The following is a 26,435-nucleotide window of genomic DNA, read 5'->3' on the forward strand; positions in this document are numbered from 1 at the left end:
AAAATGGAGGATTAATCGTTCTACATTGAGAATGACTTGAATCCCTATTCTCAGGCACTTGTCCCTGGATTTGTGGATGAAGAAACCCACAAACGGAGTCAGGCTTCAGGGGCCAGAGAGATAGTACAAGGGGTAGAGTATTTGTCCTGCATGTGGTTGTCCCAGGTTCATATAGTCCTGGCATCCCATATAGTCCCCTAAGGACTACCAGGAGTGATTACTGAATGCAGAGCCAGGAGTAAGCCCTAAGCACCACCAGATGTGACCCGAAAAGCCAAAATAAAAAACAAACCCTTTGTTTTTAAAATGGGGTGTGGAGAAACTAGGGCATATACAAGAAGCAGCAACAGACAATGAGGCTTAGCGCTTTAAGATTCCTGATGTCTGGCAATCACGAAGTGCTGCTTGGGCAAGGAGCAATGACTCAGGTGTAGGGGGAAAGTTATGGTGCTTGACTGTGGAGGCTGGCAGAAGCCAGGACACCTGAGATATTTTTAATACATTTTTGTAGTAACATTAGGTATTGTGACTTAAATAGGCAAAAGACATTTTCAGAGGCTCGCACGAGAACCTAAGTCACTTCAGAAGGTATTCCCAAGTTTTAGCAAAGACACTGAAACCATTAAATGGCCAAACTTTTGGCCCAGAACTTCCGAGTGTATGGAATAGTGCTTGTGTAGAGTTAATTTTATTGTCATTCCTTTTTTGGCAATAAAAACCCCGAGATCCTAATATAAGGCTCCCCCGGTTACTAGGGCAGGGAAGAACGGGGGTTCCAAAGAGGTGACGCCCTCTTTGGAACTCACCGTTGGTACCAGATGTTGGGAACTGAAGCGGCAAAAGGCGCGGGCTCCTAGGATTCTCGTCCTTCCGGTTGACAAGATATTTGATCCTTCGCGAGAGCAAGTTTCCCGTTGCTGCGAGCACTTCGTTTAGTGATGCCGGACGGCAACCGGTCCCTCAGCTGGGCGGGCGCTGCCCGTGCCTAAAGTTGGCAAGGGGATTGCTGAAGGGTCTTCCTTCCGTTCTTGGAGGGCCAAAAAGTTCAGCAAAGTGCTGTCGATCCTGGGAAATTCAGAGAGGAAAGGAGCCCGGTCCATTTCGCAGGTCCAGCGCCGAGAGGGCGAGGGTGTGGGGGGAAGTACCATTCGCGGCATCCTGGCCCCAGGGGACATCTTCCCCGACTCACGCACCAATAGCCACCGCGGTCGCGGCCCACCCAGCCAATAGTAGACTTCAGCCGAGGTCCGACGCAGCCAATGGAAGCCCAGGACCTTCGGCCGGGCCTGCCCACCTACGCCCACCAATCAGGACTCGGCCGCCTTGGCACCGCCCCTCCCGTCCGCCCCGCCTCCAACTCGCTGGAGCAGGGCTGGGCTAGACGGGCGCGCTCTCGGGGGCGGGAGGGGCAGTCCCGGTCCCTGCCCTCCGCGCGGGTGGCTCGGAGCAGGCCGCAGCGGGCAGCAGCTCCACTCCCACCCCGGAGACCCCCTGCCCCTTCTCCCCTTCCCCCTCCCCCCGGCCCCTGGTGCGAGGCTGGGAGCCGCCGCCCGGGCCGGACAGCGGTGAGTGATCCCCAGCCCCTGGGACTTCGCTTCCCAGCCCCTGTATGATCTCCGACCTCCGGAGCTCCATCCCCGTGCTTGGGGGGCGGGTTGGAGAATTCTAGGTTCGAAGTCGCCCCCATTCTCTCCTTTCTCCTCCTCCGGACTTTTTGGTTTCCCGTTGTAACGGGGGGTGGGGGGGAGGGCGAGTGGGTGTGTAGGGAGGAGGGGAAGGTTGCGTTGGGACGCCCTTGGCGAGGGGGAGGATTAGGGTTCGCCTAACTCCCTGGGGTTCGTCGCCCCAAGTGCACCAACTTTTTTGTTCTCTGACCCAGTTTTGAGGCATTGAGACTGTGAAATGGAGGGTAGGAGAAACGTTGCCTTCCCAAGGCCTCCTCTCCTCCAGCACCCCCCACCCCCTCTCATGGCGACCTCAACACACGTTGCGAGACCTGCACTGACTTTGGGGAGGCAGGGCCTCGGGGAACGAGAGGTTTACGACAGGCGCTCCCTCTGAACCCCTCTCCAGCCGTATCCGAAAACCACGTAGGAAAGAGAACCGAGTCCCGAGAGGTTCCTGCTGTTGCGCCCAACCGTAGGAGGCTTCTAAACCGAAAGGAGAAAACTCAAGCCGAGACCTGTTTGGTAATGTGGGCCCCCACTAGGGTACCTCTTCCCAGACGAACTTCCTCACCATACACTTGGAACCCCTTTATATTATGAGACTCGGGTAGGTGGAAGGCAGTAATCGCAAGAACCTTAAAAGTCAGTTTAGGTTGGGCAATTTTAAATAATACATAGCTTAAGAATTAAAAGTAGGCTCATTTCAGTCTTTTCGGGGTTGAGTATTTTTCTTTGTTAGTGCTCAGGTTCCCAGTTGTCTTTCTAATACAACTACACAAGTGAATCTTAAATTTGGCTACACCCTGAAAGCTTGTAAAGCTTTGGACTGCCTGGGCCAGGATCCAGACTAATTAAATTAGGAGAAGGGTGCCCTGGTTTAAGTTTCCCTGGTAATTCTAGTGTGCTGTCTGAGATGAAAACCCTTGCGTCTCACCTATGATTTCCTGGTTTGATTTCTCTGAGATGGAGAGAGAAATTAAAACTTTATTGAACCAATCAAAATATAGGGAAAAAAATTTTTTTTTAGATTTTTGAAGCCCGTCTCTCCAGTCCTTTTTTTACCTTTGTCTTGCACATTCCTTGTTACCCTCCTTGGGACCTGAGGGGATAGTACAGTGGCTAAGATATTTGCCTTGAATGCAACCTGGCACCCTAGGTGGTCCCAGGAGGAGTGATCATTAAACTTAGAGCCTAGAGTAAGCCAGGAGCAGCACTGGCTTGGGTGTGTCCCAAAAAACCAAAGGAAAAAAAAGAATGTACACTCCTTTATTGTCTTTTCAAAGCACGTTTGTTTTCATGGGAACAATTTTTAATGTATTAGTTTTCGTAGGCTTGTGTGTTTAATTATATTACTCTGTAGAGAAAAACAAGTGTCATAAGTGGGTTGGAATCGCACACAACTGGACCAAGCACACTAGGCAGATGAAGGAAGCAGAAGTCACACAGTGGAGAGCACCATCCCAGCCATTCATAGTGCTAGTACTGTGGCTTTTATGTGATCCTGTAGGTCACTTAAGCCAGGCTTCCACCCCAGCTGGATACTCTACTCTTCCACTGCCACTAATGTCACTAATACCTGGTCCCTTTCAGACTTCAATTCTTTTAAGTCCACTCTTGCCATTCATGCCTATCAAGCTGTTTGTTGCTTTTCTAAGCAGTTATCATTGTGTTTGTTGAGAGTACATAAGGTAGGGGCTCTTTCCAAGGCTTCTGGGCAGTCAGTGAACACCGTTGAGATATGGTGTCACTGTCACTGTCCTCCTTTGTTCATCGATTTTGCTCAAGTGGGCCCAGTAACGTCTCCATTTTGAGACTTGTTGCTGTATTTGGCATATCGAATATGTCTCGGGTAGCTTGCCAGGCTTGCAGTGCAAGCGAGATATGGTAGCTTGCCCGGCTCTCCAAGAGGGGCAGAGGAATCGAACCCGCCTCGGCTGGGCCGGGCTGGCTGCGCGCAAGGCAAACGCCCTATCACTGTGCTATCGCTCTAGCCCTAGTATATATATAGTGTGTGAATGCTGATTTTGGAGGGAGGGGTCATAACTTCTTGCAAGTCTGTAACTTATCTGATTATCATAAAAGTCGTTCAAAAAGTTAAGCACATCAGTGGATTATCACTATAAGTTCTCTAAGGCCCTTAAAATTGCATCACTGAAGTATTTCTTCAAGCCGTCAGGCAGTTCTCAGAATAAAGGTCCACAATATTTAACAGGGTAATGTTTAGTCACCCTCTTGAACTGTCCTGTGACTATAAGCTGGGCTCAAGTCTAATCTCCCCCATAAATGTATGAACCCCGAGACTGGGTGTTAAGGGTATTCTTTACTGCCAGGTGCCCAGTTATGGAAAGCCAAAGAGATTGAAGGGGATTATCCCTTTTCACTCACAATTTTAAGTTCCAAGTTTGGTATTTGGCAAATTTAATAAGGATATAAATTTAATAATCATTAAATACTAAAACTCCCCCACTATCATCTCTACCCTCAGAAATTCTATTTTTCTTGTTTTCCTTTTTCCATCTTCCAAAATAGAGGCACAAAAACATAAGTCATTAATGTGTACAAGTGGGGTCTACTCAACTGCTATAGCTCTTAGAAGATACTCTGGTAAAAGTTTCTTCTTATTTCAAAGTCATATTCTTTCACTTTTAGGGGAGGTAACAGTTATAAGCTGTACCTTAATTGGACCACTATTTTGTATGTGTACAGTGAATCAAATATGTTCTGTGCATTACTGAATGTCACAATGAAGCAACTAGGTGATGCCAGGAGAATCTGAAGGACAGAAAACAACTTGAACAAAAGCAAATGTTTCCTTTTTGGTTTATAACTGTGCCTGCTTTAATTTTCATCTGACAGACTGCTTTGTTATGCTACATTTCCCTCACATCTGAGGTTATTGTTCTTAAAGAACAGGGCACAAATAGATTATATAGATATCAATTGTTGGTGATCATAGTTTTGGTTTATTTTTCCAGCTTCGGTTTGGTGTTGCTGGAGCACCAAGGATTTCTCAGTGGCGGTTTAGCCCCTGGCCATGTGAGCCAGCTCCTCAGAGACCACTCAGTGTCTGGGGCGAACCTGGAAGGTAAAGATAGAGCTACCACATTGGCTCTCCGACTGGCAGTCAAAAACAAATCATGAATTCATTTCTCTGAAAGCAGCAAATTCATTCTTATGATAGCCAACTTCCCAATATATAAAAAGTACAAAGTCATAGATACCCTACTTTCCTCTGCTGCTGGTTAGAAGTAGGACTCTGCAAAAGCAAACTGAAGAATCATTTTAAAGCAGTTCATTTCCTGTGTTCACATTACCTTACATCACCTGGGAAGCTGAAGATAAACCTTCTATTTATTTGGCCTTTACTTTGTTCTAGGTGTAATATCTAGTGCATTGTTTCTTTGGGGGCTGCGGGAGTGTCCGCTATACCTTGCAGTGCTCGAAGCTTACTCCTGGCTCTCAACTCAGGGATCATTCCTGGTGGGGCTCAGGGAACCATATATGGTGCAGGGATCAAACTAGGGTCTGCTGCATGTAAGGCAAGAGCCCTGCCCACTGTACTACAGAGATCCAACCCTTCAAGTATTAAAGGGCCTTATTAAAATGAAACAACCCACACACTTTAGTCATAACTTTTCAAGGTAGGTACACTGTTACCATTTTCTTTTTGCTCTTTTGGGTCACACTCAGAGGTGCTCAAAGGTCACTCCTGGCAATACAAGGGGACCAATATGTGGTGCTGAGGATCAAACTGGAGCCAGCTGCATGTAAGATAAGTTACCTGATTTACTATCTGGCCCATATAATTTAGTTTTTCTGACTAGAAAATAAAGCTTTAAGATGTTCAATAACTTAGGACAAGCAGTATCCTAGGCAGTGGCTGAGTCATGACTCATCTCAAAAGTGCCTCACTCAGTAGGGTTTGCTTATAAACAGCTGTTTTGGGCATCCCCCTCTGCTTGCTACAGCACACAGTTCGTGATGGGTGGGTGAGAATAAATGACCTCCTATACATTCTCTCTCTCTCTCTCTCTCTCTCTCTCTCTCAACAATGACAAAACTCAGTTTAAAAAAATCAGGAGGGGAGCTGGAGCGATAGCACAACGGGTAGGGTGTTTGCCTTGCATGTGGCCGACCTGGGTTCGAATCCCAGCATCCCATATGGTCCCCTGAGCACCACCAGGAGTAATTCCTGAGTGCAGAGCCAGGAGTAACCCCTGAGGATCTCTGGTGTGACCCAAAAAGAAAAAAAAATCAGGAAATTTTACCCAAGATCACATTGCTGATAGAGGCAGAACAAGGGCTGAGACTACAAGTTAATTTTAACCAAGAATCATTTCTACCTACTCCATCTTGCTGCCTTCATTTGCCTTGAGGTTATACAGTCCTTAGTTTTAACTTTTGCTTGCTACAAAAGGAATGGTGGCAAGTTAAACTGCTCCCAAGGTTTTTAAAATATCACATTAAAAACTCTGGTCTTAATTACTCTGCAACATTTTGGATTTGAGATTCTTCTCATTTCCTCCTGTACATTCACATAGAAATCCTGTTCTATCCTTAACATTAGAAGTACTGTTTAGAAAGTTGGCATTCTTTGAGGAGAGGGTAGAAAGTGGGCTAAAGAGGCAAATGTCCTCATATGTCAGTGAGTTCAAATTCAGTCTGCAGAATAGTTATGACTCAAGTGTTTCCGGGAAGAAGCATGGCGGGGCTATGCCCGTGGTGCCCACGTTAATCCGAGGGTCTGGGAATGGTGGTACTGCTGCAGGGCTTGGAGGATTTGTTTACAGTTTCCCAGCCCACCAGGGCCGAGGTGAGATACCAGCCACAGGCTTTCTGCCCTGGGTTGTGGGGGCTGTTAAAGTTCTGGCCCTGGGACTCCCTGGAGCGAGACCTGGCAGTTGAAAGAGACAAAGGCTGGGGGGAGGGGATAGCCTTTGTTCTGAGGATGACTTGGGGGAGGAAACATTCCCTTTTCCCCAACCCCTGGGAACCCAAGCCCTGAGGGTTTCAATAAGCCCCTTTCAGGTGCCGGCCCTACCTCCTACTGTGAGAGAAAAATAGAACTGGTTTGGGGTTTGGTGCTTAAAGGTGTTGACACCCCTCCTCTCCCTTCCCCCCTCACCAACACTACTGCAGCACCAGGGAGGGCAAGGGATAGAGGAGCTGGGCAGGAGAACATTCCTCCACAGTCCTGAGATAATCATAACTTGTTAGGCGCTACAGTATAAGCATTTGTAACAGCTGAGATTATGGCTCCCTTTGTCTTTACCACTGAGTCTTCATTTTGTAACTTTTATGCTATGACTGTAGAGGGTGAAGGGAGCAGGAACTACAAAGATAAAGGCCCTGTTATATAAGGTTGGGTTTTCTTCCTGAACCTCACTCCCTTAAGATACGTCTTGGTGACAGTACTTCGTAGTCCTGGGACCTTGGAGTATTTTACCTTTTACTTAGAATATTTTTTTAAATATTTTTATTTATTTAAAAAAATACATAGAGTATTTTTAATTTATTTTCCTGGAGCCATTCCACGGCTCTCCAAAGTCCACTTTGGCTTTTCCATACACAGAAGAGGAATTAGAGCAGGTGCTGATTACTTCATCAGGTTATGAAAATTAAAACAAAACCTATAGCACCTTAAAAGCAGTTTGGCATGTCACAGTAGAAAAGACTGTTTTGGAACCCAGCACCTTTTTCGGTAGAAACTGGGCAGTGGGTGGAAAGAGGAGCCCTAGTGATTGGGTTGTTTCTTTTCTTGTTAACAGCTATCTCTGAGGAGCACAAATCAGAAAACACCATGGCTCCTAATAAAGAGGCCAACAGTCTTAACAGCTCTCCTACAGGGCTCATCTGCCTCCCTCCAATTTCAGAGGATCTACAGCTTGTGTGGACCCAAGCAGCCCAGACGAGTGAGCTGGATGGCAACGAGCATTTGCTACAAACCTTCAGCTACTTTCCCTATCCCAGTCTAGCAGACATCGCCCTCCTTTGCCTCCGCTACGGGCTGCAGATGGAGAAAGTCAAGACTTGGTTCATGGCCCAGCGCCTTCGCTGTGGCATCAGCTGGTCATCTGAAGAAATAGAAGAGACTCGAGCACGAGTGGCCTACCATCACGACCAGCTCCATTTCAAATCCCTCCTCTCTTTCACTCATGTGGGGCGGCCCCCAGAGGAGGCACCTCCTTCCCTGCCACCACCTGAGCAAGCCGGAACATCAGTGCCCATGGCTCTTAGCAAGTCCACCCAAATCAAAGGATTGAAGGTAGAGCCTGGGGACTCCCCAGAGCCACTGAATCACCAGAAAGCAAAAACGCCCTCGAAGGCCCCTGGCGGTGAGGCATTCCTCCACCAACCAGAGCTATGGCACGATCTTACAAGCAGTGGCCTCCCTAAGGAACAGGTGGGCAGGGGTCCCCACCCACCGCATAGCTGTGGTCCTCCTTCCTGGAGCCCCTCCACAGCTCTCCAGCCACAGGCTAGGGATCAGCCCCAAACACTCCCCTTACTTGCCAGTAGTTATAAGCCCGAGTCGGCATCTAAAGTGACTCCTCCCTCCTCCTCTACCTCTTCTTCCTCTTTCCAGGTACTGTCTAATGGAGGTGCTGCCACCTCTAAACCCCAGCAGCCCCTGGGCTGTCTTCCACAATCATTGTCATCCAGTGAACCTGCACGATCCTCTCCGCTGGAGCCAACCTGGCCCGACAGGCTAAGGAATAATAACTCAGCAGCAGGTAGGGCTGGCCTGGCAGAGTACCTTTGCCCAGATATACAGCGCCAGCGAAAGACCAAGCGCAAAACCAAAGAACAGCTGGCTATCCTCAAATCATTTTTCTTACAGTGCCAGTGGGCACGGCGTGAAGATTACCATAAATTAGAACAGATCACTGGTTTACCTCGGCCTGAGATTATTCAGTGGTTTGGGGACACACGCTATGCCCTGAAGCATGGGCAGCTTAAATGGTTTCGGGACAACGCAGTACCTGGTGCTCCTAGCTTCCAGGACCTGGCTATTCCCACACCACCGCCTTCAGCCCGCTCTCTGAATGAATGGGACACGCCACCTCTGCCGACTCCCCCACCCCCACCAGATATACAACCCTTGGAGAGGTACTGGGCAGCTCACCAGCGGCTTCAGGAAAGTGACATCCCTCAACTGAGTCAGGCATCAAGGCTTAGCACCCAGCAGGTACTGGACTGGTTTGACTCTCGGTTACCTGAGCCAGCTGAAGTGGTGGTTTGTTTAGATGAAGAGGAGGAAGAAGAGGAGGAGGAACTGCCCGAAGATGAGGATGAAGAAGAGGAGGAGGAGGAAGAGGAGGAGGAGGAGGAGGATGATGATGTAATCATACAGGACTGAGGGGGGCAGAAAAGGGGGGGAGGGAATGTTACTAAAAGATGATCCAACAGAGTAACTGTTCAAACAAACCACACTTTTTAAAAATTACTTTGGCAAAGATCTGAAAAGCTTTGTATTCTTCAGCTTGGGGGACTAGATCCGATGAGAGTGGACCAGGGAGGATGACCCTGAGGGCTAGGTGGGGTTTGGATAGGTAGAAACCCAGGTTGTCTAGCTTCGGTGGAAAGTGCTTCAGAAGATCTAGCTTAAAACTCCTGTGGGGGGAGCCAGAGTGATAGTACAGCAGATAAGCTGCATGCCTTGATGCGGCTGACCCAGGTTTGATTCACCCTACCCCAGATGTTCTTCCAAGACTTCCAGGAGTGATCCCAGACCCAAGAGCCAGGAGTAAGCCCTAAGCACAGTCAACCCCTTCCGCCCTCCCCACTCCCCAAAAAATCTGGTGTGGGAACAGCCTCCAGGTGTCTAATCTGTTGCTGCTTCCCCTGATTTTCCTTTGTGTGCTACGTAGAGGCCAGACCCTGGTCTGCATCTACAGGAAAACTGGAGAAAAGGAGTTAGAGAATTTGGATTTAGTTTGTGCATTTCTGCATGCAAAATTTTGTGTGTCCTTAGTCCCATTGTTACCCTCTGCAATATGAGGCTGCCTTCTACCCATTTCTTTCCTAAAATAAGTCATCCCGTGCATAAACCAGCTAAGACATAGCTCAGTATACCTGTCTCATGAATAATCATAAATAATTCCTTTTCCTCATAGCAAATTCATGTATATCTTAACCTGTTTGAATTACAGTCTCGTCAAATATTTTCCTTTCTGATACTGGGATCACTTTGCCTTGTATGTCTTTCTAAAATCTCCGCTCTGCCCACTATTTGTCTCAGGGTAAATCTCCCCCCATGGAGCTTGTGAAAAAAGTTTAATAATTGGGTAGAGATAAATTTAGACTGGATATTTATTGGAGATTAGAATTAAGGGAGGTGTCCTTAGAAACCAGTAAAATAGATTAGATCGTGGAGAGGGAAAGGTTTTTATTGTACAGAGGAATGGTGCAGGGAGGTTCCAGGTTTGGTTTTACAAACCTGCCACTCCTTCCTGCCTCACTGGACAGCAACTCAGTTTTCAACTTTTTTGGATTGCTTTATGTCCAGAAAAAGGCTTTCCCTCTTCAGAATCAAAGGGATAGAGGGCCCCTCTGTGGTCTTTAACTTAATTATTGATGTTTTAGAGTAATGTTCATCGGTTGGGGTCAAGTGTGAAGATACTCAGTGGATTAACATCTAGAAATAAAAGTGCAAGCCCAGATTGCCAGAATAACAATAAAAAGGCCAGAAAATAAAATTGTATCTCTTCTCCACCTTGCCACTTACATGATTTAGAGATGAATGCAGCTAAATCATTCTTAGCACACATATTTTTGTCTTTTTTTTTTCATATTTTTTGTTTTCAAGTGATAGGATCTATTGAGGAAATTCTTATGACTTGAAAAAGGAGTAGACCATTATTTATCATCAGAGTGTCTCCTAGTCATCAGTTGATAGAGATGAAACTACTGAGTTTTTACCAGTGACAATGAGAGAGAAAAATGATTCCCAGGGCAAGGGAGCTAACTTAGAGGGCTGGAGCATGTGCTTTGCATGTGGGAGCCCAGAGCTTAGTGTCTGGTCATCTGAACCCTCTAGAAGCAACCCCCAAGCTCTGTGAAGTGTGTCCCCCACTAGAACCCCCTTCCCCAAATCAGTAAGGATGTTCAGCTACAAGGTCATTAAAACCAAATAATGTGTTTAAATAAGTTGAAAGTCTCCAACTTTAGGCAGATAGAAAAGAAAGAGTAGGCACAGGACACAATGGGTAAATGAGTTGGACAAGCTGGTAAGGAGCTTGCTTTGCCTGTGACCAACCTGGGTTCAATACTTGGCACCACATATGGTTCCCCAAGCCTGCCAGGAGTCATCCCAGAGTGCAGAGACAAGAATAAGCTCTGAGTACTGCACGGTGTGGCCCCCAAAACAAAACAGAAAGAGATAAATAGAAGTGTAATTAGAATAAGGTATTGCTAACATTGGCAATGGGAGACTATATCCAATGCAAGGTGGTATGGCCCTTGTTTTGCATATGACCAAACCTGGTTCAATCCTTAGCACAATGAGCCCTTGAGCATATGGCCAGGAGTACTGCCAGGTGTGGCCCCAAAAGCAAAAGAAGAAAAATATCAAATTGTGGGATGGGGCACAGGAAATAGTATAGTGGGTAAGGCACTTGCCTTGCATGCAGTGGACCCCAGGTTGGGATCCCCAGTATCAAAAAGGATCCCCTGAAACAATGTAAAGTGTGATCCCTGAGCCAGGAATAATCCCTGAACACAATCATAAAACAAATTGTAGGAAATAATGGAGCTGTAAATATCTTCAAGAAATACAACTTTTTGAAGCACTTACCTTATAGAGAGCTGATCATTTTCCTAGGTGGCAATACAGGGTGTATTTAGTGAAATGTATTTAGTGAAAAGATAGTAAAGCAATTGGAGAGAGTACAAAAGTTGAGGTGTCTGCCTTGCATGCATCCAACCTGGATTCAACCCTGAGTATTGCTAGGAGTCATCACTGAGCACAGAGCCAGGAGTAGGCCCTGAACACAGGTGGGTATGCAACCCCCACAAAAAAGCAAAACAAAACATCAAGACCATAAAACTAGGAGACAAGACAGGTACATTTTTTCAAGACCATGACCCCTATGGCCTTTAATGAGGCTGTGGATGTATAGTGCACCCCTTATTAGTATGTATTGTTCAGACTTTGAAGATAGTTATTTGGATGTGGTCCATGCTTCTCTCCCCCTGGTTAGTCCCATCTGCCTATGTTGGTAGAGATTCTGTAGTAAAGGACAAAAGGTACAAATGGGGGTTTATAGCAACAAAGGGCAAGGAAGGAATATTTAAAGCATTAGGAGATTCTTGAAACAGTAAACAGTTCATGTTTCTTCCCCATAGTTTTCTCAACTGCATCACAGCTAATTCTAAACTAAGATTTGATACATTTGATGCATCTTGTGTGACAAGGACATTGTTTCTTATGTAACTCTGGACCTTTTCAGTGGCTTATGGTGATAAGGCAAAATACATGAAAAACTTAAACACCTGGAATATTTGACTACAATATGCAGAGATGACTGGAGCGATAGCACAGCGGTAGGGCGTTTGCCTTGTACAAAGCCAATATGGCCGACCCGAGTTCAATTCCTCTGCCCCTTTTGGAGAGCCCGGCAAGCTACCGAGAGTATCTCGCCCACACGGCAGAGCCTGGCAAGCTACCCGTGACGTATTCGATATGCCAAACACAGTAACAACAAGTCTTACTGGGCCCGCCTGAGCAAATCGATGAACAATGGGAGGACCTTGACTGTGATGCAGAGATGACGAGGTGTGGCTCAAAACAAAACAAAACAGTAAGAGTAGGAATCACATTTAATAGAATTCCTTACTGATCTTTCTTCCCATGCGTGGGTTATACTGGGTTATCTTCTAGTCGCCTAGGTTATATTCAGTCCCAAACCTTTACAAAACAACATTCTCGCTATCTCTGGAGAAGTCAACAGGGATTTTCCTATTATAGTAGTAATATTTGTACCTAAAAGATTGTTTACACTGAAAATAACTTTAGAGGTGCGGTATTTCTTGGAATGTTAGTTGTGTCTATCCGGTTGGTTTATGCTGGCAAAAAGCTCTTAGGATAAAGCCTCGTGCCATATGACTTTTTTGACTTTGTATTCATCTGTTTTTATTTTTGGATCATACCTGGCAGCGTATGACTCCTGGATTGGTATTCAGGGATCAAGCCTGAATCTCACAGGCAAAGCATGCACTCAAGTCCTTTAGCACCCTCCCTAGCCTGTGACATATTTTTTAAACCCCAAACCAGGGAGCTAATCTGACAATAGTATAGGATCTTTGAAATTGAAATAATTCTAGAAAATTGTGAACACATAGTTACCATACTTGAAACCCATGTTACTCTCCACAGAGTCTATCACCTGAACAGGAGAACAGAATGAGGCCATCTGTATGCAGGCCTAACCATGAGTTTTCTTTGCAGACAGTTTAGTGCTCACCTGTAGGACCGGTGGCTGGAAACCAGAAAGAGACTGTAGCGTGGTTCTGTTCTCTCTCTGACCTGAAGGAGACAAAGGAATAGTCAAAGACAAATTCTGAGGAGTACTGTTCAGCAGGGAAAGACTTACCAACTTAAGAGGGATTCTACAGTTCATGATTTTCCTCTGTACAGGGTACTGAGAGTAGTAAGGCCCAGAGGCAGTTACAAAGATTCTGCTGAATTATGAAAAATGACAGACCCCCTCCTCCCCATCAAAAAAGCAGATAGCAGAGGTATGTTTTTTAGAAAAAGATGGGGAAAAGGAGACTTTTTTAAAAAAAAGTCATTCTTAATCAGAACTGTCTCCCAGCAATGTTTATACACAAGGATTGATTGCAAAGCAAACAAGGTTAGTTTGATTCCACATGTTGATCTACTAAGCAGGTGGTGACAGGATGAAAATAATTTAGGCACAATCTAAAGCCTCCTCCACTGTGAGGAAAATAAAGAATTTGGGATTAAGGGGTTAGGCCACACCTAATGGTGCTGAGGGCTTACTCCTGGCTCTCTGCTCAGGGGTCACACTTGGTGATGGTCAGGGGACCAAATGTGGTGCCAGGAATTGAACCTGGGTCAACTGCATATAAGCTCTTACCCATTGTACTATCTCTCTGCCCTCTACATAACTCTTGAAAGTACAAAGTAGGGATGGGGCCTGAACAGCAGGTAGGGCATTTGCCCTGCATGCAGCCAACCCGAGTTCAATCCCCAGCATCCCATATAGTCCCCCAAGCACCATCAGGAGTAATTCCTGAGTGCAAAGCCAGAAGTAACCTCTGAGCATCACTAGCTGTGGCCCAAAAAGCCAAAAAAAAAAAAAAAAAACACTAAAGTAAAATTGGGGCTGGAGAGATAGTACAATGGATAAGGTGCTTGCCTTGTGCCCTTTTTGCCTACCACCCCTTATGGTCCCCTGAGTCCTTAACCAGGAGTGATCCCTGAGCATAGAACCAGGAGGACGTCCTGAGCACCGTTGAGTGTGGCCCCCAAAATTCAAAATCTAAAGTGTGCTAGTATAGCAGGTAGGGTGCTTGCCTGCCCTGCACACAGACAACTTGGGTTTGATCCCCAGCACCACATATGGTCCCTTGTGCACTCTTAGGAGATCCCTGAGCATAGAGCCAGAAACAAGCCATGAGCACACCCAGGTGTGACTACCCACTACCAAAAAAAAAAAAAAAAAAGCAGCCAGAGTGATAGTACAGTGGTTAGGGTGTTTGCCTTGCACACAGCCAACCCAGGTTTGATCCCCAGCACACCTGTGATCCCCAAAACCCCTGTGCACAGCCAGAAGTGATCCCTGATTGCAGAACCAGGAGTGGGCCCTGAGCACCACTGCCAGGTGTGGCCCCCAAAAGGAAACAAACAATGAAAAAGCCAAAACAAAAAATAAATACTATTCTACTTACCTGAATTTCTAGGGGTGAGGCCTCTTGAGTGATCGGAATCCTCTTCATTTAGAGCTGGTCTGAAAGGAAAATTCCCCTGTCCAGAAGAGGCAGGCGAAGGTCTATGGAAGTAAAACTAGAACATCAGCAGAGAGCAGGAAAGGTAAAAAGCACAGGTAAAAGAAGAGCTAAAACATGGAAGCCGGAAGGGGAAATAAATTCCCCGCTCAGGACTAAAAATAAAAATAACAGAGTAATAGTACAGAATGCAGAGCCAAGAGTAACCCCTGAGCATTGCTGGGTGTGACCCAAAAAGCCAAAAAATAAATAAATAAATAAAAGTATGAAGTAAAATTGGGGCTGGAGAGATAGTCAGGAGAGATAACTTATCAAACAGTGATATTCAACATTCTTGTTTACAAAGTAGATTATAAATTTCAGTGGTACAGGCCAATGGAGAAGCAACCAGGGCACTGCTGATAGAGTCAGTTGTGAACAGATTCTAGGAGGAAGCATGGTATTACTTACCTGTATGATAGGCTGCGGGTAGAAGCTGGTGAAGGGGTTTCTGGAAAGAATAAAAATGGGTTTGTAAGATAATTCAAGAACAGGATAAGAAATTTGGGTTTATGGGCCAGAAAGATAACAGTTGGTAAGGTACTTGCCTTGCCAGTGGCCAACCCAGGTCCTCTGAGCCCTGCCAGGAGTGATCCCTGAACACACAGCCACGAGTAAGCCTTTTAGACCTCCAGGTGTGGGGGTAGTTTTTGTTTGGGGGAACCAAAACAAAAACTACCTCAACTGGGGTATGAAGAAACATAGTAGGTGAATAACTGATGCTCAAAGAAATAAAAATGAAGAGCAAAACAACTGGACCCTAGTAGGAATCTTGCCATTGTATGGGGAATGGGGATAGGTGTGCTGGAACAAGGACTGTGTGCTGAAAGGAGGTAAAGTGATGATATGCATACTTCCTTATCAGTGACAGTACTATAAACTACAGTGTCTAAAAGGGAAAGGAAAAAGTCAAGAAAAGTGCTCTCACAGTGATTCAATAAAAAAAAGAAAAAGGCTGGGGGGTGTGAGGGAAACTGGGAACACTGGTAGAGAGAAGATTGGTGAAGGAATGGGTCCTCAAACATTGTACAGCTGGAATTCAATCATGAATAACTAACTTTTAAATTCAAGATTATTAAATAATTAAAAAGAAAAGAAAATTTGCGGTATTGGGGCCAGAGAGTACAGCTATAAGGCTTGCCTTGCAGTGGCTAGCCCTTACATCCCTGCCTCACATATGGTCCCCAAAGCCCCTCCAGGAGATCCCTGAGCATTGTCAGGTGTGGTCCCCAAACCAAACCAACAAACAAAAACAAACACAGAGAATTTGGTGTAGGGGAACCAGGGCAAAAGGAAGAGGGGATCAATGCTTTTAAAAAATATGCATGTGGGGCTGGAGCAATAGCACAGCGGATAGGGCGTTTGCCTTGCACGCGGTTAACCCGGGTTTGATTCCCAGCATCCCATGTGGTCCCCTGAGCACGCCAGGGTGATTCTTGAGTTCAGAGCCAGGAGTAACCCCTGTGCATCACCGGGTGTGACCCAAAAATAAAAAAAAAAATGCATGAGGTTCAGAGGTTAATGCAAGTGAAAAGCTCACAGACCACCTCGTAGTATCTCATGACGCTTTCCTTTCCAGATGTTTTCCTTTCCCTTTAATGAATTTGTGGACTAGGATCCACAATACCTCATGTGCTCTAATGAATCCAATGTACCTTGGTTTCTCCAGAAAGAAAAGATAAATACAGGGGCTGGAGTGATAGTACAGTGGGTAGGGTATTTGCCTTGCACGCGGCTGACTTGGGTTCGATTCCAGCATCCCATATGGTCCCCCGAGCACCGCCAGGGGTAATTCCTGAGTGCATGAGCCAGGAGTAACCCCTATGCATTGCCGGGTGTGATCCAAAAAGCAAAATAAAATAAAAGATAAAGAAAAGCTAAATACAAAGGGCTATTATTTAAGCCGTGACATTAGATGGTTACTCATGGCGGAACTGGGGGGTGGGTGGCGGGGACACACACCATGTGGGATGCCAGGAATTGAAAACCTGTGTTGACTGTGTGCAATGCAAGTGCCCAATCTGCTGTACTATTGCACCAGCCTTTCACTAGGATATTTTATGTTTAATTCACAGTGAAGAGGCCAGATACTCTTTGAGTTAACATAATCAGTACCTAGTTAATCTCCCCTTTAGTGCTAACTTATACTGCCATCTTGTGGTAATTTTAAAAATTGGGGGCCGGAGAGATAGCGCACCGGGTAGGACACTTGGGTTTGATTCTGGGCATTCCATATGGTTCCCCAGCACCATCAGGAATGATATCTGAGTACTGAGTCAGGAGTAAGCCTTGAGCATCATTGGGTGTGGCCACTCACCTGCCAACCCCTGGCCCCCACAATCAGTGTCAGGGCCAGGGCTATAGAGTACAGGAATTAGGATGCATGCTTCGCATGCCCCAGGCTGGATCCCTGGCACCACAGGGCTTACCCTAAGCATCCCCAGATATGGCTTTGGCCATCCCAGGATTACAGGGGACTGAGCAGATTCTAGCATCCAACCTAATAGAACAGTGAGCTGAAACAGAAGTGTTCCCTAGGGCCCCTGAGTACTGGGACAAAAAACAAACTGGGCTGGAGAGAGGTTAAGTAGAAAGGTTAATGCACTTGTTTGGTATGAGGCAGCCATGACTCTGGTTTGAATGCCCATGCCACGGTACAGACCTAGTTGTGACCCCTGAGCACCACTGGGTGTGTCTCCTCCCCCAAGCCCCACCCCCCAAAAAACACCCCATCTATGTCAGTTAGTTTACTCAAAAGTCTCCTCAACCTGAGTAGAGGTTTTTGATGACTCTATAGCCTAAGTTTTAATTTTTCAAAATCAGTTTAAAAACATCCCAATTTGAAAAAGACCACATCACAATCCGAATATTTAGAATTGTTGGGGGAAATGAAATGGTCATTGTGGAGACAGGGGTGCTCAGGACTTATTCCTGGTTCTGTATTCAGGAATCACTCCTGGTGGTGATCAAGGAACAAATGAGCTGCGGGAATGATTAACCAGGGCTGGCTGTGTGCAAGGCAAAGGCTTGAGTGCCTGAACTGTCTATCCAGCCCAACTGGTTTATATATTCTGCACAGAAACCCAGGAATCTACACAGAATATGTTGATTCTGACACTTCCCCCCCCCCCCCCCCCCCACCTCACCAGCGTAAGAGTCTCTGGGCATGTTGCTTCTCTGCAGGCCTCTGGTTCCCTGATGGACGAATAGCAAACAACTGTTAATAAAAATACATCCCTATCCCCTGGTTTCCATGGTCCCTACTGTTTCTCTATATATACAATTGAATCATAATACTGTTCTCCCAGTATGGATATATGCTAGGCCAAGAAGAATGCCTACTTCACGTCTTCCGAAATGAGTACAATGGCATAGCTTGAATAATTCAAGGTTCAATCCTTGAGTACTTTCACAATTTTCACCCTTTCTTATCCATGGCATCAACTTCTACAAGGCTTTGTGTGGGGGTGAGAGAATTTTGGGCCACCCCTAGTGGTGCTCCCGGGCTACTCCTGACTCTATGTTGGGGGCTACTCCCCAGAAGTGCTCAGGGATCAAACCTGGAACCTTCATATAGCAGGCATGCATCCTAGCCCTTGGAACTATCTTTCATGGCCTGTATTAGCTTCTAGTGCTATACTGTCAAAAGCAGAGTCCAGGCCAGGCAGCAGATCCTTTAGGTCAAAATTAATAGGTATTTGCTTTCTTATCCTAAATAATTTATATTTTCATTCATTTAGCCTTAGAAATATCAATCTAGCATAAGAAGATGAATGTTACTTACTTGTCCCAAGCTACCAAAGCCAGCCACTCTAGGAGGGATAAACTCAGCTGAGGATGGCCGACTGCATAAGGTGGAAAAAACAAGAGAAAAACCATACCTGGTGTTAAAGATTCATGTAGACCAAAAGTCTTCTAAATATCTATCTCAATCACATCTTGCTTCCCTCCTCCCCTCCCCGGGCTGAAGTGTGTGTGTGTGTGTGTGTGTGTGTGTGTGTGTGTGTGTGTGTGTAGGGGGCGTGCTAGGGACCAGGGGCAAGGGCAGGCACTACTCCCACTCTGCTGGAAAGGGGGACCAGGTGGTGCATACAAAGCATGTTCTCAGCCCTTTGAACTATCTCCCCAGCCCCTAGGTAGTTGCCAATCATTTTTTAATGGTGCCAGGAATTAACCCAGAGCCTTACACATCCAAAGCATATCCTGTACCACTGAGCTGTACCTTAACCACTGTGATGAATTAAAAAAAAAACTTTTTTCTAAGGTCTGTAGTACATAGGGTAAGGCATTTGCCCCAGCTGACCTGGGTTTGATCCCTGGCACCTCATATGGTCCCCTGAGCCTACCAAGAATGATCCCTGAGGACAGGGCCAGGAGTAACCCCTGAGCACCACTGGGTGTGGCTCAAAACAAAACAAAATTTCTGTTGGTGGGTACTGGGTGTGAAGGTGGTGGTGGGTAGGCCACACCTAACAATACCAAGGGGCTATTCCTGGTTCTGAGCTCAAGGGTCACTCCTTGTACTCAGAGAACATATGGTAGTGGGGACTGAACAAGAGTTGGGCAAATGCAAAGTAAGCACCTTAACCCCTGTATACTGTTTCTCTGTGTAGTGTTTCTCTGGCATCCACTGTCAACAACTGTAATGTTGCTGTATAAACCCTCTACTCACCTAACCACCTGGCTGCTCTGCTGAGCACTGGGTCGTGGAGTAACTATGAGAGATTAAAGTGCAGAATGAAGTTAACTTCAAGAGCATACTTTGCCTTGCAAGAACTGTTACAAATGGGTATCTAATGAGATGCTTTTGTGGGGTGTGTGTGTGTGTGTGTGTGTGTGTGTGTGTGTGGTGTGTGTGTGAGGAGTTTTGGTTACACTCAGCAGTGCTAGGAGACTACTTCTAGCTCTGTGCACAGGGATCACTCCCAGTAATGCTTGGGAGGCCAGTATGGGATGCCAAGGATTGAACCAGTATTCGCCGTATGCAAGGCAAGTTTCTTAATCCCTGCCCTGTACTAGTGCTATAATCTTGGCCGTGTGGTATTTTTTTCCCCATATGTACATACTATTAGGAAAATCACATTTATAGTATCTAAAAAAAAGCCATCTTCTATTTTGACAAAGGATATTTATTCATCTCACACAGACATTTGGGCAAAGAACATTTTCTACCTGACTGTGATGGGGAAGTAATGCATACTGGTCGAGGTGTATTCAACCTGCTGGGAGAAACAAAGAGGGAACTCTCATCTCTCTAAGCTGAAATTAAGCACCACCTTTGAGGATCAATGAGATCCTTTATAAAAATTTCTCTACAAACTTCTTACTACCATGTAATACATGTACTGCCCCATAACAGGAAGACAGATTTTTCATGAAACCCCTTGGTTTATAACTTCTAAGTAAAACCATCTCTCATCTCTTAATCCCCATAATAGGGGGATTTTAAAGTATTCCCTTTTCCCTTCCCTCAGTACTTTATCAAGTATTATAGGTATGGGTGTAGATACACACCCATGTATATACATATATCCACCTTTCCCTCTCTCTGTCCAACAAGCATTATTTAGATTTTTTAAATTTAGTTGTTTTTGTTTCCTTTTATTTTTAACCTTTTTCTTTCAAGCATTATTTCAAGCATTATTTCAATCTGATGTCCTAGATTCTGAGCATAAAGATAGCTAGGATATGAATCCTACTTTGGGAGGGTCACAGGCTAGTGGGAGGGACAAAAGTAATAATGTATTGTTTGTGCCTCAAACAACGCATGTATCAGAAATGCACAAGTATGAAAATACTAAGCTGTAACTTCTGTAAGTACAAGAGCTATGTATTTTTATTTATTTATTTATTTATTTTTTTGGTCACACCCGGCGATATACAGGGGTTACTCCTGGCTCATGCACTCAGGAATTACTCCTGGCGGTGCTCGGGGGACCATATGGGATGCTGAGAATCGAACTGGGTCTACCTGCCACGTGCAAGGCAAATGCCCTAACCGCTTTGCTATTGCTCCAGCCCTGAGCTATGTCTTTTTAAATCCACAATACAAGTTTTATATTAAAAATGTTTTAGCATCAGGGGCTAGTGAAATTGCAGTTAGGAAGGCACTTGCCTTGCATGCAGCCAACCCAGATTTAATCACTGTGCAATGTTACCCTAGGCACTGCCAGTGGTAAGCCTTGAGCAGAGCTAAGTATGCCCCATCCCACCCCCACAAAAAACAACAACAAACGAACTTACTAAAAAAAAAATTTTTTTAAAGTTTTAACAATCAGTAAGGTAACATTACAAATTAAAACTAGTGATGGGGCCCAGGGATATGGCCCAGGTAGAGTGCTTGCCTTTCAGGCATGAGGGTGTTAATTCAATCCTTGGAACCTGAATACATGCCAAGCATGGTCCCAGCAGCACAGTTCTAGAGATCCCTGTTGCCACAAACAAAGTGTGCAATTTCTGATGTATACCAACAGTTGTGAGATGCTCAACAAGCATCAGTCAAGTGCATGATTCTCAGTCCCCTCAACAAAAGGGAATGAAATGGGGTGGGGGGAAGCCTGGTGATGTACTTCTAGTGCCTAACACAATATCTGATAAAGGGTAGGCACTTAACGAATACTAAACGGGCTGGAGTGATAGCACAGTGGTAGGGTGTTTGCCTTGCGCGCAGCCAGCCTGGTCGAGCCGGGTTCTATTCCTCTACCCCTCTCAGAGAGCCTGGCAAGCTACCGAGAGTATTCAATATGCCAAACACAGTAACAAGAAGTCTCACAATGGAGATGTTACTGGGCCCGCTCAAGCAAACCGATGAACAGCAAATCGATGAACAACGGGAGGACAGTGACAGTGTTTTACTGAATAAACGAACAGAAACATCTAACTGCCTAATTAAGACCTCACAGAGGAAATGACATGAAAAGTGAGTTTTGTGGGTGTTTTTTTTTTTTCCCTTTCTGGTTTTGGTTTTGTTTTTCAGGCCAAATCCAGCAGTGCTCAGGATTTAGTCTTGGCTCTGTGCTTAAGGATTACTACTAGTGGGGTTCAGGGAATCATATGAGGTGTCAGTGATCAAACTCGGATCAGCTACATGCCAGGTAAGCACCCTACCTGCTGTACTATTGTTCCAGCCACTCACTTCACTTTTGAGTAACTTTCATTAGAAAAGTAAGTTCGGGGCTGGAGCAATAGCACAGTGGGTAGGGCATTTGGCCAACCCGGGTTCGATTCCCAGCATCCCATATGGTCCCCCAAGCATCGCCAGGAATGATTCCTGAGTGCAGAGCCAGGAGTAACCCCTGTGCATTGCCAGGTGTGACCCAAAAAGAAAAAAAAAAACTGACCTGTTTCCTTGGTAATAACTTGGAGATTTCTGTAGGTAAAAAGAAAATAATCATTAAAACCAACTAAACAGGAGTGAAGGAAGCTTCAGCCCAAAGGTCCCAACTAGTGATCTTACTGCTTACATAACTACAACAAAGTCTTCTAGTTATGGCAGCTGAGATTCCCAGAAGGAGAATAACAATAGTTCTTCGGGAAATTCTAAGCTTTGGAGGGAGAATAAAATTTTCATTCCTCATCATAAAAACACATTAGGAACCCTATAATATAAATAAATAAACACCCGCACCCCCTCCACCCACACCTACACCCCCTCACACACACAGAAAGAAGATGGTAGGGCACTTGCCTTGCTTGAGGCTAATCCAGTTAGATATTTGACACCACATATGGTCTATTCAGGCCTTACAAAATGATCTCCCTACCCCTGACCTCCCAAAAAAGAAAAAAAAAAGTGACAATACTATGACGTACTGAGGGTCTGGAGAGATAATACAATGCATAGGTGCTCATCTTGCACTAGGCCAACCCTAGCATCCCATATGGTCCCCTGAGCTCTGGCAGGAATGGTCCCTGAGTGCAGAGCCAGGAGTAACTCCTGAGCATTGCTGGGTGTGGCCTAAAAACAAACAAAAAAACCTAAAAATAAGACACAGTAGTGCACTGAAACAGTGATAGGAGTAGGATCGATAGAAAAACTATATAGAGGGGCTGGAGTGATAGCACAGCGGGTAGGGTGTTTGCCTTGCACACGGCGACCCGGGTTCGATTCCCAGCATCCCATATGGTCCCCTGAGCACCGCCTGGGGTAATTCCTGAGTGCAGAGCCAGGAGTGACCCCTGTGCATTGCTGGGTGTGACCCAAAAAGCAAAAAAAAAAAAAAAAAACTATATAGAGCATTCTAAGGAAAAAATCTAGAAACAGGCAGAAGAGATAGTATAGCAGGTAAGACGTTTGAGTGCCAGCCTGTGTTCCATCACTGGCACCATAAAAGTTTCCCTGAGCACTGCCAGGAAGGAATAAGCCCTGGACAGCAGTGGGTGTGGCCCATAGACAAAAAACCCAAAGAGGCTGGAGAGATAGTACAGGGCTTAAGGCATTTGTCTTGTATCCTGCCACTACCAATTTGAATCACTGGCACCACCACAGATGGTCCTTTGAGCACCCCCACGGGTGAGTCCTGAACACAGAGCCAAGAATAGCCCCTGAGCACAGGTAGGAATAGCCCCAGAATAATAAAACAAACAAACAACAAATTCAGGGAACAGAGTTCATGAGAGAGAAAGCCTTGGGTAAGCAGTCTAGAATCTAGGGATTCCTGAAGTCTCTTCTATAAGAGCTTCTTAGATGGTGTGTCCTAACTCACAGATGTTACAGAACAGGGTCAGCAGTGTATTAAATATTCATCCCCTCAGCTTTCTGTGGCTCTGTCAATTGTTTTTCTTTTGGGGCCACTCCCAACAATGCCCAGGGGCTACTCCAGGCAGAGCCTGATGCGTATCTTACCCACTATACAACTTTTCAGCCGTATATAAGGTACTTAAGGCACCATAAGGTGCCAGTGATAAAGAAAGAGGTGGTGGTGGGGGTGTCTCCCATATGTGTTCCAGCCCTCTGAGCCAGCTCCTTGGCACTCATTTATTACAGTGTGCTTGTCAAACACTATCAGTTTTGGGGATCAGAGTGATAGCACAAGCAGGTAGAGCCTTGCACTCAGCTGACCCAGTTTCAACCCTTGGCATCCCAATATGGTCCTCCGGCACCACCAGAAGTGATCCCTGTATGCAGAACCAGGAGTAAACCCTGAGGACCATCACTGGGTGTGACTCCACCCCCCAAAAAAAAGTCAACAAAACAAAGACCATCATTTTTTGTACTATACATGCCACAATGTGAAAGGGGTTAAGAAAGACTATTCTACTCATAGGAAAATGTAGAAATAAAGATAATAGTAAGGCAAATCTATTTTACTCACCTTAAGGATAGCTAGAAAGTTCTTCATTTCCTTATTCTCCTTCCTTAAGATTGACAGTTCTCTAGGCAAAAGATGGAAACAATTAAAGTCAGCAAGTCAATGAAAATTAAATAACTGATTTTTATTATTGTAAATATCTAGTTAATTTTTATTGGGAGATGCTTGCTACTATACAATTATTTTTTGTTTTGGGGCTACACTTAGCTGGCTCAGTCAGATCTTCCACCTGGCTTGGTGCTCTGGGATCACTCCTAGGTGGTGCTCAGGGGACATTATATGGTGAGGGATCAAAGCTGGTTAGCTGCATGCAAGGCAAGAGCCTTACCCATTGTACAACTTCTGGTCCTATATAAAAAATTTATTTGTTTTGGTTCACACTGAAAGAATCCATATTAGGGCATCAAATTTTTGTGTACTTTAGCTAACTTGCAACATTGCTTTCTGTAAAACTGCTTGGCTGCTTTGCACCTGGGGGAGAGGGGACTTGCAAAGTGAACAGGGCATAACTTCTTTCTACAAGATTCAGGTGTATTTACTGTCCCTGAAATGTATTGTCTCAGTAAAGCACCCTGCAGATTTGGGTAAAGGCTAACTCAGGATGCTGGTGGTTGGGGGAAATTGCCCTTTCCTGGAATGTATTGTCTCACTAAAGCACCCTGCAGACTTGGGTAACACAAAACGAGGATGGTCAAGGGAGATTACCTAAGGCTTAATGATTCCAGCTATAACCTTGCTTGTGCTGACAATCGATATACGTAAATGCTGATCTTTGAATCTATAGGCTAAGGAGTGAGGTACTTTTAAATGGATTGGTTAAGAAAGTATATGTTGTTACAAATCTATTGGCTATGAAATGCGCGGGCTTTGCTGTAACGGCCAGTGAAGGCCTATATAAGATCCCCTTTGAAGAAGTTCGGGGCTCTCAGCCACTGCCCATTTCTGGGGTATGCTGCGGAGCCCCAGCATGCTGGTCTAAATAAACCCCGTTTTTACTCCTGCAGGAATTGTGTCTATCTGGTCTCTCCGCGCCTCCCAGGGCCAGGGAACTCCCGATCCCAACATTTGGAGGTCCCACCGAGATCACCGAGGACCCTGCCCCAGGGACGCAGGATTGAGCCGCGGGGTAAGTTAAGGCGCCTCTTTCTCTCTCTTTGTTTCTCCGGTACCGTTTTACTCTAGTTACCGATCGGTGACACAAGCACAGTGGTGTGCAAGCACAGTGACAGTGGTGTGCAGCACACTGTTGTGTGTGCGAGCCTTGTGTCTGACAGACGTGTCGGGAATAGACACGGGCCGCAGCCCTGGGGGACGCCCCGGAGGTGGATGAGGGCCAGGGACGCCTGGAGGCCTCTTTGGTGGTAGCCTCGGAGAGGCTACATCTGGTGTGTCAGGAATCATCGGCCGCTCTATTACTTCTCTATTCTTCTTTCCTCTTCAAAAGGCCTTGCGCTTGCGTCATTCTTTTTTTGTAGGTTGGATCACGCTCGTCCTTTTTCTCTACCGAGACACCGTCTTTGGAACCATGGGACAATCTCCGTCCACTCCTCTCACTCACTCTCTCCCACTGGTCAGAGGTCTGCTCTCGTGCTCAGAATCCTTTTCTGATTGTTAAAAAGCCTAAATGGCAGACCTTTTGCTCTGCAGGATGGCCGACGTTCCAGATTGGTTGGCCCCCCGAGGGATCGTTCCACTCGCCGCTTATCTTCCAGGTCAAGGGAGTCATCTACCAGCCTGCTCCCCGGGGGTACCCGGACCAGGAGCCTTAGGCAGGAGTGCCAGGCCGGGGGGAGAAGGGGCCCCCACTTACTCTGCTCCTCCTCTGCCCCTGAACCCCGAACTCTCTATTGCCACTCCCGGGCCAGCACTGGCCTTTCCCTACTTCTGATCTCTTCACTTGGAAGAACTAAACCCTCTGGAGGTGAAAAATCATGTGCATGCCCTTTGGGCATATTTGGGAGTCCCAGGGTGACTGGTGAGTGTGGTGCACACCTGTGTGAAAGAGTGGACCGGTCCGAGCGAGTGCCTAAGTGTGAGCTGTGCGTGTATCCATAGTGTGTGTATTTATTATCTTTCTCCTAATTGTTTATTAAGATTGTTTAATATGGGTCAGAATTGATCACTTCTCTGAGATCCACAGGAAAGCTCAGGATCTGGGCTTGACGATCAAGAAAGGTAAATTTGACACTTATTGTTCATCAGAATGACCTTCCTTCGGTGTTGATTGGCCCCCACGAGGTTCCTTCTCTCCAAACCTTGTGACTCAGATAAAGGAGGTAATCTGTGGAAGATCTGCTGTGAAGTTCTCCAGGCAAGCATCTGAATAGTCTCTGCAAAGAGGCACCCCTCCTTTGTCTGTCTTGCATCACCATCCACTATTGGGGGGATGGGAGGAAAGCCCACTAGTGAGAAGATTCTGGGAAACTAAGGCAGATCAATTTACAGG

At 45.9% G+C, this 26,435-nt stretch overlaps 2 protein-coding genes across 3 annotated transcripts in view; one reads left to right on the top strand and one right to left on the bottom strand.

Annotated features, from left to right (window-relative positions):
* The first annotated feature begins 1,398 nt into the window (after window positions 1–1,398).
* On the top strand, window positions 1,399–9,553 carry HOMEZ (homeobox and leucine zipper encoding). Of its 2 annotated transcripts, none has more exons than XM_056133777.1 (2): window positions 1,399–1,565; window positions 7,436–9,552. In XM_056133777.1, the coding sequence occupies exon 2, from the start codon at window positions 7,468–7,470 to the stop codon at window positions 9,025–9,027; it is 1,560 nt and encodes a 519-aa protein (XP_055989752.1). In that variant the 5' UTR covers window positions 1,399–1,565; window positions 7,436–7,467; the 3' UTR covers window positions 9,028–9,552. The 2 variants fall into 2 exon arrangements, with proteins under 2 accessions (XP_055989752.1, XP_055989750.1); XM_056133775.1 differs by lacking the exon at window positions 1,399–1,565 and adding an exon at window positions 1,846–2,189 and having other exon boundaries at window positions 7,436–9,553.
* Window positions 9,554–11,691: 2,138 nt separating this feature from the next.
* The window catches only part of RNF212B (ring finger protein 212B), a 39,758-nt gene continuing 25,014 nt past the window's right edge, over window positions 11,692–26,435 (bottom strand). Inside the window, exons 5-14 of the mRNA XM_056134367.1 lie at window positions 23,993–24,053; window positions 22,019–22,047; window positions 19,851–19,897; window positions 19,351–19,393; window positions 18,463–18,523; window positions 17,825–17,873; window positions 15,090–15,129; window positions 14,583–14,683; window positions 13,133–13,194; window positions 11,692–11,896 (exon numbers count right to left, since the gene is read on the bottom strand). Coding sequence (XP_055990342.1) covers window positions 11,831–11,896; window positions 13,133–13,194; window positions 14,583–14,683; window positions 15,090–15,129; window positions 17,825–17,873; window positions 18,463–18,523; window positions 19,351–19,393; window positions 19,851–19,897; window positions 22,019–22,047; window positions 23,993–24,053 — 559 coding nt within the window. The 3' untranslated portion in view covers window positions 11,692–11,830. The remainder of the gene's footprint in view (window positions 11,897–13,132; window positions 13,195–14,582; window positions 14,684–15,089; window positions 15,130–17,824; window positions 17,874–18,462; window positions 18,524–19,350; window positions 19,394–19,850; window positions 19,898–22,018; window positions 22,048–23,992; window positions 24,054–26,435) is intronic.

This window comes from Sorex fumeus, unplaced genomic scaffold, assembly GCF_029834395.1.
Source record: "Sorex fumeus unplaced genomic scaffold, SorFum_2.1 ptg000098l, whole genome shotgun sequence".
In the NCBI taxonomy this organism is placed as follows: Eukaryota; Metazoa; Chordata; class Mammalia; order Eulipotyphla; family Soricidae; genus Sorex; species Sorex fumeus.